The 19,322-nt window shown below is 39.2% G+C and overlaps 1 protein-coding gene across 1 annotated transcript in view; it reads right to left on the bottom strand.

The window, feature by feature from the left end:
• Nucleotides 1-19,322, bottom strand: part of slc7a9 (solute carrier family 7 member 9) — a 61,285-nt gene that overhangs the window by 16,402 nt on the left and 25,561 nt on the right. Inside the window, exons 4-8 of the mRNA XM_072596148.1 lie at nucleotides 13,824-14,066; nucleotides 11,160-11,285; nucleotides 8,943-9,042; nucleotides 8,676-8,720; nucleotides 4,704-4,827 (exon numbers count right to left, since the gene is read on the bottom strand). Of these exons, the coding sequence (XP_072452249.1) occupies nucleotides 4,704-4,827; nucleotides 8,676-8,720; nucleotides 8,943-9,042; nucleotides 11,160-11,285; nucleotides 13,824-14,066 (638 nt within the window). The remainder of the gene's footprint in view (nucleotides 1-4,703; nucleotides 4,828-8,675; nucleotides 8,721-8,942; nucleotides 9,043-11,159; nucleotides 11,286-13,823; nucleotides 14,067-19,322) is intronic.

The following is a 19,322-nucleotide window of genomic DNA, read 5'->3' as shown; positions in this document are numbered from 1 at the left end:
CCAAGATTTGGAAGGATTTAGTCAGTGTAATCTATTATAACTTGAATTGTTTGTCAGGAGAGAACTGGAGAGAGTCAGTCATGGCTCAGTTTGTAGCATTCTTGTCCTGAGTCAACAAATGTTTCCCCATGTTTACATCTTTCACTATTACTTTTATTCTGTGTCTTTGGGTACTGATTCAACTGCTACTAGAAATACGTTTTTCTTATTTCTCTATCACTTTCTGAATTTAAGGCTTAATCCATGACTTGAATTTAAAAATCAAGGCCGACACTGCAGTGCGGTACTGGTACTCCACCATCTTTTGGACAAGCTGTTTTGGACAGACCAAGGCCCGTTCTGTCCTCTCGTATCAATATCAAAGTCAGAATGTCAGTATTTTGAAGAAGACTAGGGGAGTTATACCCAGCCTCCAAACTCAGACAGTACTTAATTACCTGCTGTATGGCAACTTTTCTGTTAATATCACTTTTGCTTTGTTGATAATTACTTTATTTGTACCCTCTTGTTGTCAACCTAGGCACAGCTTTTCCCTATCTACCTGATCCAGACCCCGCATAATTCCATCAAATCTTCAGCACATCATTAGTGAAAGCTTGTAAATAGTTGAAACCCTGGTCCTGATTCCTTTAAGCATGGCTATTTTTGATGCAGAGAGCATGGGTTCAAGTCCCACACTGGCTGAGGTTACCACGAAGAACTCTCCTCTTTATACACTCCCCTCGCTTGATGCAGTGATGCTCCAGTTAAACCATCACCATTTGCCCCTCTCTAATGAGCGGGCAGCCATATGCTCTGGTGAGGCTTCGGTGATATCACCTTTACCGATTCCTGTAGCACTCCACTAATTTGTCAACTGGAAGAAGAGACAATTGTCCATTGTGTCTGCTTCTTATTAGCTAACCAATCCTTTATCCATACTATTGTAATAGCCCTACATCACGTAATGTTATCAGCAATCTTTGATGTGGCATCTTATCAAATGCCTCTGAATTGAAAATACACTGCATCTACAAGTTCCCCTTTATCCATTTTTCTTGTTACAGCTTCAAAATATTCCAAATATATTAGTTAAACATAATTTTCCTTTCATAAAATCACTGATTCTGCTTGAGCCCATCATAATTTTTAAAAATGAATTTCACCATAATCCGAGAGGACAACAGGCTGCTTTCTCATTAGAGAAGGGTAATTGGTGGTGAGTTTAACTTGAGGATCAGCAGAGGGGAGGTTGATAAGGCAGAGCCTGCACAGTGACCTGAGCAAGAATTAATGTGCACTGTTGGCATCACACTGCATCACAAACAAGCCATCTCTCTAAATGTCCTGTTATAACCTTGTCAATAATGGATTCTACCAGTTTCCCTTTGACAGATATTAGATTAGTGTACAGTTTCCTATTTTCTGTTTCCCTTCTTCCTTGAATAAACATGTGCATTTATTATTTTCTAATCCCCTAGGGTCCTTCCAGAATGTAAAGAATTTTAGAAAGTTAACACTGATGTCTGTACTATTGCTGTAGTCACTTCTTTTAAGACTCTGGGTTGCAGGCTTTGGAGGCTTGACAATCTTGAGGTCTTTATAGTCTTTTCGCTGGTGATGGTAATGTTTTAAATTCCCTTCTAATTTTAACCTCTTGATTTTCAAGTATCTTTTGGAAACTTTCTAAGTCTTCTACAGGGAAAGCAGATGAAATTCTGTCTTCAAGGCCTCCTCTGTTTTCTTGTTTCCCAGTATCAATTCCCCAAACTCTCCCTCAGAAGACTAAATCAGTGTTAGTTACTCTTTTCCTGTTTACCTACTTCTAAAAGCTCTTGTTCTCAGTTTCTACATTATTGTACTAGCTATCTTCCTCTAATGCTCTATTTTTAACATTTTTAAGCTATTCTTTGCTGGTATTTGAAGTGGGTTCAATCTTCTGACCTACCAATAGACTTTGTAGATGTGTATAATATTTCTTTCAACTTAATACAATGTTTAATTTCCTTATTTATGTATGAAAGATGCATCATTTTCAAAGAGTCTTTAGTTTTTGTTGGGATAAATCTTTGTTGAGAGTTGTTTAACACTGCATTATAAGTCTAACACTGCATCTTTACTGTCTACCATCTAACCTAGTTTCCCAGTCTATCTTAGTCGAAAGTGTGGCGCTGGAAAAGCACAACAGCTCAGGTAGCATCCAAGGAGCAGGAGAAACAATGTTTTGGGCATAAGCTCTTCTTCAGGAATGTTGGCAGGGAAGGCGGCTGTCCTTGGCAGTGTGGGAGGGGGAATTGAAGTGGTCAGCCACAGGACGGTGGGGTTGTTTGATGCACGTGTCTCAGAGATGTCCTCTGAAATGTTCTGCAAGTTGGTATCCTGTCTTCCTAATGTAGAGGAGGTGTTTGGATGTGCAGGAAAATCTCTGCTGGATGTGGAAGGATCCTTTGGGGCCTTGGATGGAAGTGATGAGGGAGGTGTGGGTGCAGGTTTTACACCTCTTGCAGTGGTAAGGGAAGGTACTGGGGGTGGCTAGTGGGTTGGTGGAGGGCGTGGATCTAACGAGGGAGAGTCGCGGAGGGTATGGTCTCTGTGGAATCCAACCTAGATCCTAGATCCCAGATCCAACCCTCCAAATTGGCACCACCCTCTTGAACTGTCCTACCTGTCCATCTTCCTTCCCGCCTATCTGTTCTACCCTCTTCTCCAACCTATCACCCCCCCACCTGATTCTACCTATTCCCTCCCAGCTACCTTCCCCCACCCCCTCCTATTTATCTCTCAGCAACCCCCACCCCGCCACATTCTTGATGCAAGGCTTATGCCTGAAATGTTGATTCTCCTGCTCCTCGGATGCTGCCTGACCTGCTGTGCTTTTCTAGTGACACACGTTTTGACTCTGATCTCCAGCATCTGCAGTCCTCACTTGGTCCTAGTCTATCTTAGCCAGCTTTTTCATGGACCTGTTAGCATCCTGTTTAGTGCAGATTTGGTTGAGACAGTAATTTAGGAAAACTATAGTTGGGGACTCAATGGTTAACACTGCTGACTCACAGCACCAGGGTCCCAAGTTCGATTCCAGCCTTGGGCAACTGTGTGTGTGGAGTTTGCACATGCTCCCCATGCCTGCATGGGTTTCCTCCAGGTGCTCCAGTTTCCTCCCACAATCAAAAAAAAATGTGCAGGCCAGGTGAATGGCCATGCTAAATTGCCATAGTGTTAGGTGTATTAGTCAGTCCAAGGTCAGTGTGGACTTTGTTGGGCTGAAGTCCACACTGTAGGGAATCTAATCTTTAATGTCTCCCATTTTTCATCCTTATAGACTTTACCTTTTACTCACTCATTTGATTTTGAAACCTATTACACTTCTACCTTAGCCGTGTTCTGTTACTTATTAACCTTAAACATTAATTTTATTTCTCTTCCCAGGGTTGATGCTACACTAATTGTGTATTTCCTGCATTTGCAAACAAATATTATAGGGTTTGAGCTGTTGAATAAATTTTAGAAATGAATATATGAACGTTCAATTCAGGAGCGGGTCATTTAGCCCCTCAGGTCTGTTCCACTATTCAACAAGAAAATGACTGATCTGATTGTAAACTCAATTCTAAATTCCTATCTATCCCTGATAATCTTTCACCTTCTTGGTTCAAAATAATCTGCCTACCTCTGGTGGGTTTCCTCCGGGTGCTCCGGTTTCCTCCCACAATCCAAAGATGTGCAGGTTAGGTGAATTGGCCATGCTAAATTGCCCGTAGTGTTAGGTAAGGGGTAGATGTAGGGGTATGGGTGGGTTGCGCTTCGGCGGGGCGGTGTGGAACTTGTTGGGCCGAAGGGCCTGTTTCCACACTGTAAGTAATCTAATCTAATCTAATCTAATCTCTGCCTTAAAAAAACTATTTAGAAACACAACCACAAAGAGTCATAACCTTTGGAGGAAAAAAAGGTTCTTCTTGTCTCTGTTGTAAATGGAAGGCCCCATTTTTAAACAGAAACCCTTTGAAACATAAGACCCTCTGACCTCACCCCCCCCCCCCCCATTCATTCCCATTTGCGTTTTACAACCTTCATGCCAACCCATGAACCCAACCCATTCCACATGTGCCACTTACCTATCCCCATTATTCTTTATTGACTGAATCCCAATTTAATACCAGCCCATGACACCCCATCACCCATCTTTATCCTTACATGCTCCATGTCAACTCTCATTGTAGGCAGACCATATTCTGATATGAAATAAAGTTCTAGATACCTATTACAAAATCCATTATATAAAAAATAGTCCCATTTATGTAAGCCTATTCAATCATTTAAATCCTCTCAACCACAATGCCTTAAAACTGAATAATTGTATTTATAATGCATCTCCATGAAAAACCGATATATTTAAATATCCTTGAAAATCTACTGCTGTCTTTTGATTATATATTAATAAATTATTAAAATAATGTTGACAGTGGCTGAGAGATAAATGGGAGGGGGTGAGGTTTGGCCCACAGGCCTCATTCCTGATGAAGGGCTTATGCCTGAATCAGTGATTCTCATGCCCCTCAGATGCTGCCTGGCCTGCTGTGCTTTCCTAGCAACACTCTCCAGCATCTGCAGTCCTCACTTTCTCCTATTAAAATAACGTGTCTGGAAAGAATTTTCCAATTACATTCGGCAATTTGTTTATTTCTATAACTTGAAGATTGACTAACAGCTCGAGAGATACTTACCACAGCAACCGCAGAAGACTGCAGAAGTTCTGTGGGAGTCATCACGGTAAAGTATGCAACATTAACCAGGATGTAACAAACTGTGACTAAAGGAATACCAATGATGATGGATAGTGGTAAATCTCTGTCAAACAAAAATCAACAGCTCCAATTAGAATATTAAAACTTACAAACAGATCTTAACACAATACTGCCTAAAAGGTGATTACATATGTATAAATCCACACTAAAATACTTTCATTACTTTTCATGGTATTATCATTGCACATTTTCAATGTTTCTTAGACTCCAGGTGACTGTAAAATTTCAAACTGTATAAAAAGGATTAGCCAAGCCAACACAGAACAGTCTGTTAACTCCAGTAGTTCAGAAAATTCTAGAAATAATGGCCCAGATATTATGATCACAGGGATGTTGGAGCAGTATTGACATCAGGATTATGTGGAATCCCTAACATCGCTGACTCCATGAGAATTGAGAATAAACTGAATTTTCCAATGGGCAATTCCCCTGCATCTAGAACCCTCTGGAAAAAGTCCACTGAATTAAGAAATTCCATTGGGTTTCCACTGACTCAAGCATATCCAGGAAGACTTAGAGCATTTGAAACCCACTGTAACTCTTGGATAACTATTAAACTAAGCCCTCAACACCAAAATCACCACTGAATCTGCCATCTGCAACTCACCTAACCCCTGTGAACCACCCCCAAACAGACCCAAATCCACTTCTTCTGGTACCTAACCCTGCCCATCAACCTGAGACCGTTCCAGTCAGCCTGACCACCCCACTTCAAAGTCAACACCTCTCCCATTCCCAACTAGATTCAGGACGAACACTCTTTCTGTAAACCCCTCCCCCAACCCACATAATCCCTCAGTGCCACACTCCATGACAAAATCTGACCTGCACTGATATTCCATCATACCAGCCTGACACCATCTAGCAGCAAACATCCCACCCAGATGGATTTATGGATGTCCAACCTGACGATCTCCATCCTGCTGTCCTGACACCCCTGGACCTGACCACTGTCCCGAATGTCGGATCCAACAAACCATCAGCACCACCTCACACCACTGAACCCCAATATTCTATTACCATAAGCACTCATCCACGTACCTGGCACCCCAACCAATCTGATATCTTAACTCCACACTTAGTGCCAATGTGTCTGGCTTGGTGCTGGACACAGAACACGTAGACTCGTTGGTATAAAAAGGACCATAATTTCTGCATTAATTCTTTCCCTGTTGTGTACCTTGATTCCTGGAGAGGTTTGTAATGGGAGGTCCCTGTCCATGAATCTCCAGTGCAAAAGATATGCAAAAGTAAGTGGTTAATCTTTAATCCCAATTGAGGTCAGTAATCCCAATTGCAATATGAAGACCAATAATTTGAGACAAAATTAAAAGTCACATGGACAAACATGGGTCTAATAAGGGCATGGATCTTTTAAGGGACAATCGTATTTAACTAATGAGCTTGAGTTTTTTTGCTGAAGTAACAGAGAAGGTGATCAGGGCAATATTATTGATGTACTAAATACATGGGCTTCGAAAAGGTATTTGATAAAGTGCCATACACAACAGACTTGCGTGCAAAGTTAGAGCTAGTGGAATAAAAGGGACACAACATGGTTACAAAGTTGGCTGAGTGGCAGAAAATGGAGTGTAATGGTTAATGGATGATTGTCCGGCTGGGGTAGGTTTGTCCTGAAGTTCCGTCAAAGGCATTGTCTTTCTGCAGGTATTACTCTACAAAAGGATATTTACAGTGACAAACAGATGAGATTCTCTCATTTCTAACTCCTACATAATAATTTATTTAGTTCAGGTAGGAAGCTGTTTAAATTGTATCTGTCTGGTGTATCCATGCAGAAAGCCAGTATAAAATTCTACATTATATCTTGTTAGGTGTTTTTTGTATGTCTAAAGGGTTCTCTTGGATGTGGTGCTGTTGTCATTCTGTTACAAACCTATTCAGTGATACAGAATCAAAAGTAATCAAATTTACCAAATTACCATCAAATGAAGAAATTATAAACAAGTTAACATTTTTTGTAAATTTTACTTTAACATTAATCAAAACCAAATTAAATTAAACATGATTTAACAGGCAAATGATACCTCAGAGAAAAAGGTAAAAATAACTTTCAAAGTATATAAAACAAAGATACACCTTACAGAACCAGGATTCTCTCTCTGCTCACACACATATCCCCACAGACTCCTGCAGAGGGGTACCTCATTGTCAGGTACTCAGCCTGATTGAGGAACTTGGGACCAGGAAGCATGGGAGCCTCCGAAATCCATTCTCCCTGCCACAATCCCTCCTCCTGTCCAATGGCCCTGACCTTGTAATAACCATCCCACTACCCCCCACCACCCTACCCACCCCCATTCAGTTTTTGTGTCTCTCACTGATTCAGGTGGTTAAGAGGGAGAATTCCCAACAGCTATGCATCCATGGAGTCATATGAGACAATGGGCCTTAGAACGATCATCAATATGAAAAAGATCTCCAAAAGCCTGTTCGTGCCATGCATCATGGTCCTCTGACTATGAAGATCCAAGGTATGCCATTAAATACGAATCATCAATTTTCATATCTTGGGAGCCTCTTTTAATCAAGGCAGACATTGTCAATTTAATTCAACATCATTACCACTGTGCAAGTGCATGACAAAGACATCAAACTCATTGTCTACAGGGTAGTAGTGTTGCCTACCATTCTGTGATGTGTTAGACACATGGTCAATGTACAGCAGACATCTCAAATCTAATAAGAAGTGTCACCCATAATGGCTCTGCAAAATCCAATGGCAGGCCAACCATTGAGACTCTGGTTACTGTTAATCAGCTGCGTTGGGTTGGCCACATCATCCATATGCCCGATACAAGGCTTCCAAAACAAGCTGTCTACTTCGAGTCTCGTCATAGAAAGTAGTTGCCAGGAGGGCAGAGAAAATATTTTGAGGAAATCCTCAAAGCCTCTGTTGAGAAATTTAACATCCTTACCAACTCTTGAGATTCTCTTTCCCGTGACCACCCAAACTGCAGAAGAACCACCAGCAGGAGGTGCCAACCATTTCAGTGTCTCAAAAAGGCCTAGGTAGAGGCCAAACGCAAACAGTCGAAGCTGTTTGTGAAAAGCTGAGCATTTTACCCAGCTACCTCTTCAAACACCACTCACATCAACTGCAGCACAGTATATGGATCCATTCCTAAACAAGTGACTGGTTCATTACCTCAGGACACATGCATCTGGAATGCAAGAAAGTCATCCTCAATCTCAAGAGACTGCCTAAGATGAAGAAAATGATCTTATAACCAATAAATAATTTTAATATGCAGTTACTTGTATGTGGGTGAATATTTGTCCAAAACGAAATCCGACAGATTTTTAAAAATGATGATCTACTTATTACTCTTGGCTGAAGGAGAGGCATTGTCTTGGACTTTGGGAGAAAATTCCTGCAGTTCAAATGATGATGCGAAATGTATTATCTCCAAGTAAACCAGTGAAATGGATCGCAAATTAAAAACCAATATAGTGCAGGTGATTTAAATCTGAAACACAGCAGGATGTACTGGAGAAAGTCAACAAGTTTGGCAGCAATTGTAGAGAGAAAAAGAGAGTTATGTTTCAAGACCAGTGACCCTTCATCAGAATGGAAAAGTGGTGGGGAATGGTGAAAAGAACTACGAGAAGGGTCACTAGTTGCGAAACATTAATGTGAAGGGTTACTAGATGCGAAACCTTAACTTTGCTTCTCTCTCTATAGATGTTGGCAGACAAACAAACAGGAGAGCCTTAGTTTAATATTTTGCTGAATCTATTTACATTCCTTTGGTACTGTCAGCCTTGACTATGTGTTGAAAACTCAAAATATTTCATGTTTACTTTGATTGGTATTGTGGGACCTAAATATATTTACATTTTGAATGCAAACCCATAGAGTTTTCCTACCTGTAGGGATGCTTCAATTCCTCTGTGACAAAGTTGAGCTGATTCCTAGTAAGGCCAGACGTAAGCACAATATACATATTAACACCAATATCAAATTAAATTGATTTACTTTAAATAATACGAGTGCTTTCAAAAATAATTGTAAACTTTTGAGCATCTAAATTTGATAGCAGGGATTTCATCTATTTTGGTTAAACTTTTGATATATAGGCATTCTCCACTGAATAACATAACAAGATAGAAAAACACAAATAGAGAGTCTCTTACCATCCATCATAAGACCAAAGTCCATTATAAAATGCCAGACTAATAGAACCAAAGGAGGATTGAGCTCCATCAAAGGAATTTTTAAAGTTCTGTGTATTTCCTGCAGAGGTAAATGTATATTATATTATGTATTTGTTATTTCTAATTTATATGTTTGATTTTGCGCATTAATGGTAATTCTTAGTCAGTGTCAAATAACGTCATTTTAAGATCTTTGAAAAGCAATCATAACCACAGTGCCCACAATTAGTTTCACAGGGGAACAAAGGATGGGCCATAAAGCAACTTTGCTCATATTTCTCATATTGCGTACAACCAGAGGATACACTTTAAAATAGTTCTGTTTGCTTGTGTAAGAGGAAGTTTTTTTTTTAAAAAAAGCATACCAATCACTACTTGAAGCAGAGTAAGATTGGTACCTTGGCCAACATATGCCACTCATCCAATACTGCCAATAAAAACCTGGTCATTCATCTCACTGTTATTGCAGAATGGCTTCCCTTGGCCTTAATGACCACAGACATTGCATTCCAAAAGGTATCTGTTCTAAGATTTTTTTTTGTTATTTGTTTTAAAAAGTATCTGTTTTAAGATTTTTTATTATGGTACTATATACACTCATATATTTATTTAATTGTCCAATAATAGCCCACATCTGTTAAATCTTCGTACCTATTAATGACAGACTGAATACTATCTAAGTCTCCTTAAGCAGGAGTAAAACCTAGGAAATTCAATCAAATGATTTAAAACAAAATAATCTTTCAAGACTACATCAAAGAAAAATACCCAAGAACAATTTGAGTAGATTTCTTCCAATAATATTTTATATGGCTATATAGTTGGGTGCATTTAATGTGACACAATTTGGGGCATCACCAGTACTTCTGGAAAAGCAACTGTTTAGATCCAATTCCTGGAAATTTCTAAATATCTCTTTCCATATTGTTTTCATTTTCAAACTGAAATACTGTGAGTAAATTAGATCTAGGTCTGGACAATGGGAAAATCTTCCTGCTATACAAAAATTGTACTGATTGCTTCCAAATCTTTGGAAACGCTAATTAATTGGCTAGTGAATGATTCCTTGTGTGAGGTATTGATAACCTGAGTTAATAATAATATCTATAGAATAATTCTGGTTATTTATCACTGTTGTCTGTGCATTTTCTATTTATATCAATGTTAATATAATCAGATTACGCATCCATACAGAAATATAATACAATAACAAAAGTTTCCAACTTTAATACACTGTCTCTATGATTAATCTATAAATATATAGTGTTTATGGCAAAATTTAATAGATATTGCTAATATTTTATGATCACTTTTTTCAAATAATCCCAATTTCAATTTCGGATAGTGTACCTTAGTTAATTTTTCAAGGTTAAAGTGATATCTGCATGTCATTATTGCCACCACACCAATTACAAATGCATTGCATTCCATTTTTAGCAAACATAATATGGCTGGACAATTGGGTGACTGAGAAAAAAGCTTCCCAAACCAAATGGATGAAAACATATTGTATAATGTAATAATGTAATATCAATATTATACTTGTAAATAACTTGCCAATCAATCCTTTAACTATGGTCAATTTAATTAATGAAATTTAATTAATGAAATATCTGATACACTCATTTATTGCAGCAGATGAAATAATAATGTATTTTTCCACTGGATGCAATGAACAAGTGTATCAGATATTTCATTTATTAAATCGACCACAGTTAACACTGATTGGCAAATTATTTACAGGCATACTTTAATACTGCACAATTTTATTCTGAGTAGAACCTAAACACTTTCGTAGTTTGAGAACTTAATCCATGTATGTAGCCAATACCTGCAGTATATTTTCTTGAGTTAAACACTAAAATATTCCACACTAAGTTATTCCGATAACATTTTAATAAATGATGTGTATATTTAGATATTTCTGTAAAACTCAGAGAAAGCTCTAATTAAGTCATTAAATGCAAATCTCTCTCTGTTATAATAACCACAATTAACATTGAGTAAATCAGGACAGCAGAACTAAAGTCTATTTTTAAAGTTTGGTACTATAACTTAGTCCTAGAGATGAACATAATTTTTTTAAAAATCAAGTTATGGGTAAAGCTCATGAGAACAATATTGAATTTAATCTAAGATTGGAATTTAATGTAACTTTCTATTGACATTCATTGCCAAACATCAGTAACATCCCACCTTGTGCAATGAGAACAATCCCAGCCACAATGATGATAGTGACAATGAGCAATTTGGCAGCAGTTAAAAAATTCTGAACGTAGCTAGCCAGTTTGACGCTAATCGAGTTCAAGAATGTGATCAAAACTGCAAAAGTTCATAAAAAAACAAAAATCATCAAAAAAGATTAGTGAATTCATTTAGCAATCTCAAAGTATGAAATATTTCATCCTAAAACACATCTAAACCCATAGGTCCAATCTCATTCTGTCACATAATTTTACTTTAGACAGCGATGTACATATAGCCAATCTATCATACTCAGTCATGACTCACAACAGCTCAGAGGAAGGGGAAGAAGTTCAAGGCTCTGCATTCAGGTCAGAGGAGCAGCACCATTTTGTCTGATTGGGCCCTGGAGATGTTGGCAGCCAGTAGAAGGCACCACACTTCTTCTTGAAAAGATGCTATCAGGCAGTAGTTACAAGACAAGGTGCAAGCAATGGCTCAAGCAGGCAGTGAGGAGCTTGAAGAGTACCAGTGTCTTGGCCTCAAGCATCACAGGATTGGCCATGAGGCGTGGCTGCAAGTTGAAAAGGCAAGATTGCGGAGAGGTCACAAGGCTGAGCACTGGGAGAGGTCACGTGTTGAAAAGCTGGGGCACAGGAAGCAATCTCTAGTCAGAGCGCACAAGAGGCCATGTCAAACTGGCACCATTGGGTTGGGTAAATTATTTTAAATTTAATAGCATGTCACTCAATGAGGTTACCAGTCCAAGTAATTTATTGCTATTAAAGCAAATTAATACTAAACTGAGCAATATTAAATGAGGTCCTAATAGTTTTTCAGTATCAGCTACAGTCTGTTTCTGACCACAGTTTTACTCTCCTGGACCATATATCTTTCCTCTGCCACTTTCAGTGATCTCTATGCGACTATCATTTTGCTGTCTCACAGATAATCAGCATTACTGGATCTTCATTCCCATGAAATACCTCTATCAATGTGTCCTACAACAGTCTGCCAGGACATAAATGTAGTGTCACTGTTTAAGAAGGGCGGTAAAGACAAGCCAGGAAACTATAGACCGGTGAGCCTGACCTCGGTGGTGGGCAAGTTGTTGGAGGGAATCCTGAGGGACAGGATATACATGTATTTGGAAAGGCAAGGACTGATTAGGTATAGACAACATGGCTTTGTGTGTGGGAAATCATGTCTCACAAACTTGATTGAGTTTTTTGAAGAAGTAACAAAGAGGACTGATGAGGGCAGAGCAGTAGATGTGATCTTATATGGACTTCAGTAAGGTGTGTGACAAGGTTCCCCATGGGAGACTGATTAGCAAGTTTAGATCTCACTGAATACAGGGAGAACTAGCCATTTGGATATAGAACTGGCTCAAAGGTAGAAGACAGAGGGTGGTGGTGGAGGGTTGTTTTTTCAGACTGGAGGCCTGCGACCAGTGGAGTGCCACAAGGATCGGTGCTAGGTCGTCTACTTTTTGTCATTTACATAAATGATTTGGATGCAAACATAAGAGTAACAGTTAGTAAGTTTGCAGATGACACCAAAATTGGAGGTGTAGTGGACAGCGAAGAGGGTTACCTCAGATTACAACAGGATCTTGACCAGATGGGCCAATGGACTGAGAAGTAGCAGATGGAGTTTAATTCGGATAAATGCGAGGTGCTGCATTTTGGGAAAGCAAATCTTAACAGGATTTATACACTTAATGGTAAGGTCGTAGGGAGTGTTGCTGAACAAAGAGACCTTGGAGTGCATGTTCATAGCTCCTTGAAAGTGGAGTCGCAGTTAGATAGGATAGTGAAAAAGGCATTTGATATGCTTTCCTTTATTGGTCAGAGTATTGAGTACAGGAGTTGGGAGGTCATGTTGCGGCTGTACAGGACATTGGTTAGGCCACTGTTGGAATATTGCGTGCAATTCTGGTCTCCATCCTATCGGAAAGATGTTGTGAAACTTGAAAGGATTCAGAAAAGATTTACAAGGATGTTGCCAGGGTTGGGGTATCTGAGCTACAGGGAGAGGCTGAACAGGCTGGGACTGTTTTCCATGGAGCGTCAGAGGCTGAAGGGTGACCTTATAGAGGTTTACAAAATTATGAGGAGCATGGATAGGATAAATAGACAAAGTCTTTTCCCTGGGATTGGGGAGTCCAGAACTAGAGGGCATAGGTTTAGGGTGAGAGGGAAAAGATATAAAAGAGACCTAAGGGGCAACTTTTTCACGCAGAGGGTGGTACGTGTATGGAATGAGCTGCCAGAGGATGTGGTGGAGGCTGGTACAATTGCAACATTTAAGAGGCAATTTGAATGGGTATATGAATAGGAAGGGTTTGGAGGGATATGGGCTGGGTGCTGGCAGGTGAGACTAGATTGGGTTGGGATATCTGGTCGGCATGGACGGGTTGGACCGAAGGGTCTGTTTCCATGCTGTACATCTCTCTGACTCTATAACATCATCTGTCTGCCACACCCATTCATTTAAGTTGTGCCTTTTCAACATACCTCTTTGAATATTTTGATCTTCTGTGGGACTTGCTTATTCTGTGTCTGAGTGTTAAACGTTGGTTCATAATGTTCCTCTGAGATGTTTAATCATAAAATTAGAAGCAGTTATATATGTTTGAGGAATGTCCAGTCTATGAACAATAATAATACTTACTAATCGCAACTGCAGCAAGACATTTGATGACAATCTGTGGGGGCTCACAGCCAGGATAGAAGGGTGTGGCTGCATATTCTGCAAAACTCAGACAGATTATAGCAAATGAAGAAGGTTTTGTAACAACAATACACATCCATGAATATAAGAATGCAGGAATTGGGCCAAAAGCTTCCAGGAGATATGAATATTCCCCTCCTGACTTTGTGATCATTGTTCCCAAGTCAGCATAACACAATGCACCTGGGAAAACAAGAAAAGTACCATCAGAGCATTTTGTACCATTATATCTACATAATGAGTCTTCAAGGATATATTCCAGTTTAATTCAAAATTTTAAATTGAGAATATAAAAATTTACGATACAGAAACATCCCATTGATCTTTGGTTCAGTGTGATCATTGCTAATCTGGACCTTCAACTTCACTTTCCCACATACTCCCCTTGATTTCCTGAGAAATGAACACAGAATCACAGAATCCCTACAGTGCTGTTAGAGGCCATTCAGCTATTGAGTTTGCCCCGCTCATCTGAAGAGCATCCCACCCAGACCCTGTAACCCCACATTTAATATGGCCAATCCATACAACCTGCACATCTTTCCACTGTGTGAAGAAAGCAGACCATCTTGTGGAAACCCATGTAGACATGGGGTGAATATGTAAACTCCATACAGACTGTCACCCAAGGATAGAATCAAACCCAAATCATTGTTACTGTGAGGCTTCTGTGTTAAACACAGAGCCACTGTGCTGCCCTTTCATCTTTCCCCCTCAGCTCTAAAACAGTCAATGAGAACCCTCTAATATAAGGAATTTTTAAAACCCTCTGAGTGAAGAAGACTTCTTGTCTGAGACTTAAATGATTGGCTCCTTTCGTTTGCTTTATTCTAAATTCCCCAGCCAGGGCAAACGATGTTTCAATATCTACCCTGTCAAGCCCCTTCATTATCTCTCATGTTTCAGTCAGATCAGCTCTCATCTTCTAAACCGTAGCAGTACAGGCCCAATTTACTCAGCTATGACAGGACAATCCTCTCATCCCAGGGACCAATTTATTGAAATTTTGCTTTACTGTCTCCAATGTAAGTACATCTGCACTGAAAAATGGAGACCAGAATTATATGCAGTATTCTGGGTGTGATCTCATAAATACCCCATATAATTGTAGCAAGACTTTATTCCTGTATTCCAAACATCTTGCTTCAAATAGTAATGCATCATTTGCCTTTCCAATTCTTTTTGCTGTTCTTGTATGCTAACTTTCTATGTTCCATGTACAAATGTACCCGAGTGTCTCTGAACATCAACATTTACACATTTCACTTGTTATAATAAATGATATTCTGCATTTCTATTCTTGCAACCTAAGTCTGACCTTGTTTCCTTATCACTGAATCTATCTGTATCTCTTTGAAATCTTTTTGTATCTTCTTCAAAGCTTGCATCCAAATCTATCTGTGTCTTCAGGAAACTTAGATGCATTACTCTGTCTAAGACATTGACAAATTCCCACAGCTTGGAGATTTCACAAACTAAATTGCTTTTCGGCTGATATAAAACTGCTTTCTTCAATCCAGAATTCAAACTACTAACAGCCCCTAATCTGTTTCTCTGGATCAAAAGAATTCAACGTTTTAAACATTTCATCAATTAATCACACAAAATTTTGATCAATGCATTTGACTTAAATGACAGATCTTCTTGGAAGAGATATAGTTAGTTCACTGTTATAGAGTCATAGAGATATACAGTATGGAAACAGACCCTTCGGTCCAACCCGTCCATGCCGACCAGATACCTCAACCCAATCTAGTCCCACCTGCCAGTACCCGGCCCATATCCCTCCAAACCTTTCCTATTCATATACCCATCCAAACGCCTCTTAAATGTTGCAATTGTACCAGCCTCCACCACTTCCTCTGGCAGCTCATTCCATACTCGTACCACCCTCTGTGTGAAAAAGTTGCCCCTTAGGTCTCTTTTACATCGTTCCCCTCTCACCCTAAATCTATGCCCTCTAGTTCTGGACTCCCTGTTATTTCTAAATGACTTTCTGAACTTTTAAAAAAGTTACCTTCACAAAACTGAAGCCACAAATCTACTTTATCTCTATTCTACAATCCAGATTCCTAATGATAATGACACATTATACATTTTTATCACACTACATCTACCACTTCCCCTTTATCCACAGACTATCTGGCCCAGAGATAGGTACACTACCACTGCACCACAAAGTAATCTTCCTTTTTACATACTTGCAAAAATTCTTAAAAATTCTTTTTAAATTCCTGGCTAGTTTATTTTAATTGTTTTTTTAAACTTATCAACTTTTTGATGGTTGACAAAATGTTCAATATCCTTAAACGTTGTACGTGCCTTACAACATTATAACCCTTTTCTTTCCCAAGTAATCATATCCAGCTCTTCCCTTATTTTGGCATAGTTGGTCTTGCTTAAGTTTCAAATTTAGTAGAGTGCAATTTTCCCCTTCCTGGAAGTGGTGAGGAAAGTGGCAAGAAAGACAAATATTTGCCATTTCAGCCAGGTTAGATACTTGTCCCTTTCTACCAATGTTAACAAGTGAATTCTGGATCAGAAGGCCCATGGGCCATCTTCTCATCCTCCAGAAATTAAGATCCTTATGTGGTCAATTCATAACCACCTCCAAGCCTCAAACAACACCCCACCACCATTCAGTGCATATTGTCTGCCATTCTGCCAGGCAAGGACAGTGGCTGCCCTCCTGATAGGAAAACCAAGCATCCTGCCTGCTGGGTAGGAGCCTTCATTTGCCCAATTTAGAGGCAATGGGACAGAGGGAGGCTGATTAAAAACTTCCCCAATAGCTTTAGATTATTGACTCTGACATCCCTGACCCTCCCTTCCCATGGCCCTCACCTACAAACTGGTTCGCCTGGTACCAATCACTGGGAAAGTGCTAGAGTCTATTAATAAACAAGTAATAACAATGTGCTTAGAAAGTCATGGTCTTATTAGAACAAACCAAGGTTTTTAATGAAAGAAAACACTTTTCTGCCTACCAGTACAACCTTTTTGCAGCAATTACTGCACAGCCTGGGCCTTTAGTGACAGTCCCTGAGGCTTCCAGCCTCTGATTGGCTGTAGTTTCATGTTAGAAGGCAATTCAGTGTCAAGGCTCCTGACTGGATGAGAAGCTCACCAGATAGCCCTTAAGTTCCTGACTTGTGTTTGATATGATGAGTTTTCTCACTGGTGGGAGAGGGATGTTATCATCACCAAATTTGCCTTCCCCAAAGCTTACTTCACACAGCATGAAATCTCAATGTTAATGTGTAATTCAAATGTATTGTAAATCATTAGTTCCAAAGTGAACTTCTACCATGCAATTACTAATTAACCTTGCTCATTTCATAATACTAGATATAAAACAGCTTTATCCACAACATAATATATTGCACCAGGAAATGCATTTTTAGATTAGATAAATTAGATTACTTACAGTGTGGAAACAGGCCCTTCGGCCCAACAAGCCCACACTGACCCGTCGAAGTGCAACCCACCCAGACCCATTCCCCTACATTTACCCCTGCACCTAACACTACAGGCAATTTAGCATAGCCAATTCACCTAACCTGCACATTTTTGGACTGTGGGAGGAAACCGGAGCACCCGGAGGAAACCCACGCAGACACGGAGAGAATGTGCAAACTCCACACAGTCAGTCGCCTGAGGCGGGAATTGAACTCTCTGGCGCTGTGAGGCAGCAGTGCTAACCACTGTGCCACCGTCCTGCCCACGCATTTCCAGAAAAACATTCTTCAAAATCACTTTTGGCAAATCTGATTGTTTCAGTCAATATGCAAATCAAAGACCTCCACAACCATTGCATTGTCATTGTTACAATCTTCAATACTTTCTTATTTAACATTCTGTCCAAAAGTATAAATACTTTTAGGGAGACTATAAATTATTTCCACTAGTGCTTTCTGACCCTTGCTATTTTTAACCTCCACGTTTATTGATTCAGCCTTCCAAATTTCCAAGCCAAGACATCCTGATGTAATCCTATCTTATCAGGGTCACTCATCCTTCTTTTCCATTATGGCAGCATTTTGTATTTCTGATCCTTCCTGTTCCACAAAGTAACATTGACAAACCTTTCTATGCCTCAACTTTAAATTTCTAAATCTCTCCTCATCCAAACTCGCCACCCTCTGTGCAAGCTTAAAGCAATTTTCCTTAAACTATTATGTACCTTTGGAACGTTTATTTCTCAAACTTAGTCAATCTGCAATCTTATATTGTAATGGTAATTACATCTAAACTATCTATCTCTATTATTGTTCCTCATTAACTTATGTTATTGTAGATACTCTACACATGCTTATAAAGACACTTCATTATTTTATGACCTATATGGATCTTACTCTCTGATGCACTAGTCGGTTTCTATTTCTGTTCCTTCCTGTTTCACAAGCCAATTCGATATACCTTTCTAATGCCTCAACTTTTATTTTTGGATTTCTAAATCTCCCTTCATCCGTACCCTCCTCCCTCTGTGTAAAGTTAAAGCTATTTTCCTCAACTTGACCATATATGCTAGTGCACTATTATTCTTATATGCTCTGTTCCTTCCTGTCACACTCTGGTTAACATTGCTTATATCACCAACCACCTTGCCTTTTCTCTTTAACTTTCCAAATCTCCCCCTATTTGAACTGTTCCTACCCACCACCCCTTCTCACAACCCTATTTAAAGTCCTCACTATACACCTAACTATATGACTTATTGTCCCAGACTGATTACTTTTCATCATAACTGAAACATTAACTCTGTTACTCCTTTTTGCAATGCTGCTTGAGGTACTAAGTAAGTCTAACATTTTCTGGTTTTATTTCAGATTTCCTGTTTCTAAAGTATTTTGATCTTGTATTAGTTTAGGACGTTTAGCATACATGTTCTTATAAAGTGCGCCTAATAGACAATATTGTTTTTTAGGAAATATGTGGATTGTGGTAAACAGTTTGTAAACTGCACAGATATGTATGCCTGAATCCTCAGTGTTTGGTATTAGGATGACATATATTGGCACTGACTTTAGGTATAGGCAATAAAAATTCAAAGATTGCTGATTACACAAAATTTGTAAATGTAAAGTCCACAGCAAGAATGAGAATAATGAATCTCAGAAGAACATGGACAAACAGGTAAAGTGGACAGACACACAGTAGATCAAATTTACCTGTTTAAAGCAACAGAGTTGAAATTTGGCCAAACTGATTTTATTAGCCAGCAAACCAAGAGCACACTGAAATCACAGTTTATCCTATGTACTTCAGCGCTGCATTAAATAGTTTATTGTTAAAGTAACAATGATGTTCTACAGATCATTACTTAACAAAATAGGAATTCTCCTAACTTAAGCTTAAGTTTTGAATATTACATGGCTCATGAAACAGTTTCAAGAAGTATTAGGACATAAGGCATAACTAAATTGTACATCACACATA

Source organism: Chiloscyllium punctatum, chromosome 26, assembly GCF_047496795.1.
Source record: "Chiloscyllium punctatum isolate Juve2018m chromosome 26, sChiPun1.3, whole genome shotgun sequence".
Taxonomy (NCBI): Eukaryota; Metazoa; Chordata; class Chondrichthyes; order Orectolobiformes; family Hemiscylliidae; genus Chiloscyllium; species Chiloscyllium punctatum.
This window is presented reverse-complemented; position numbering and strand designations above follow the sequence as displayed.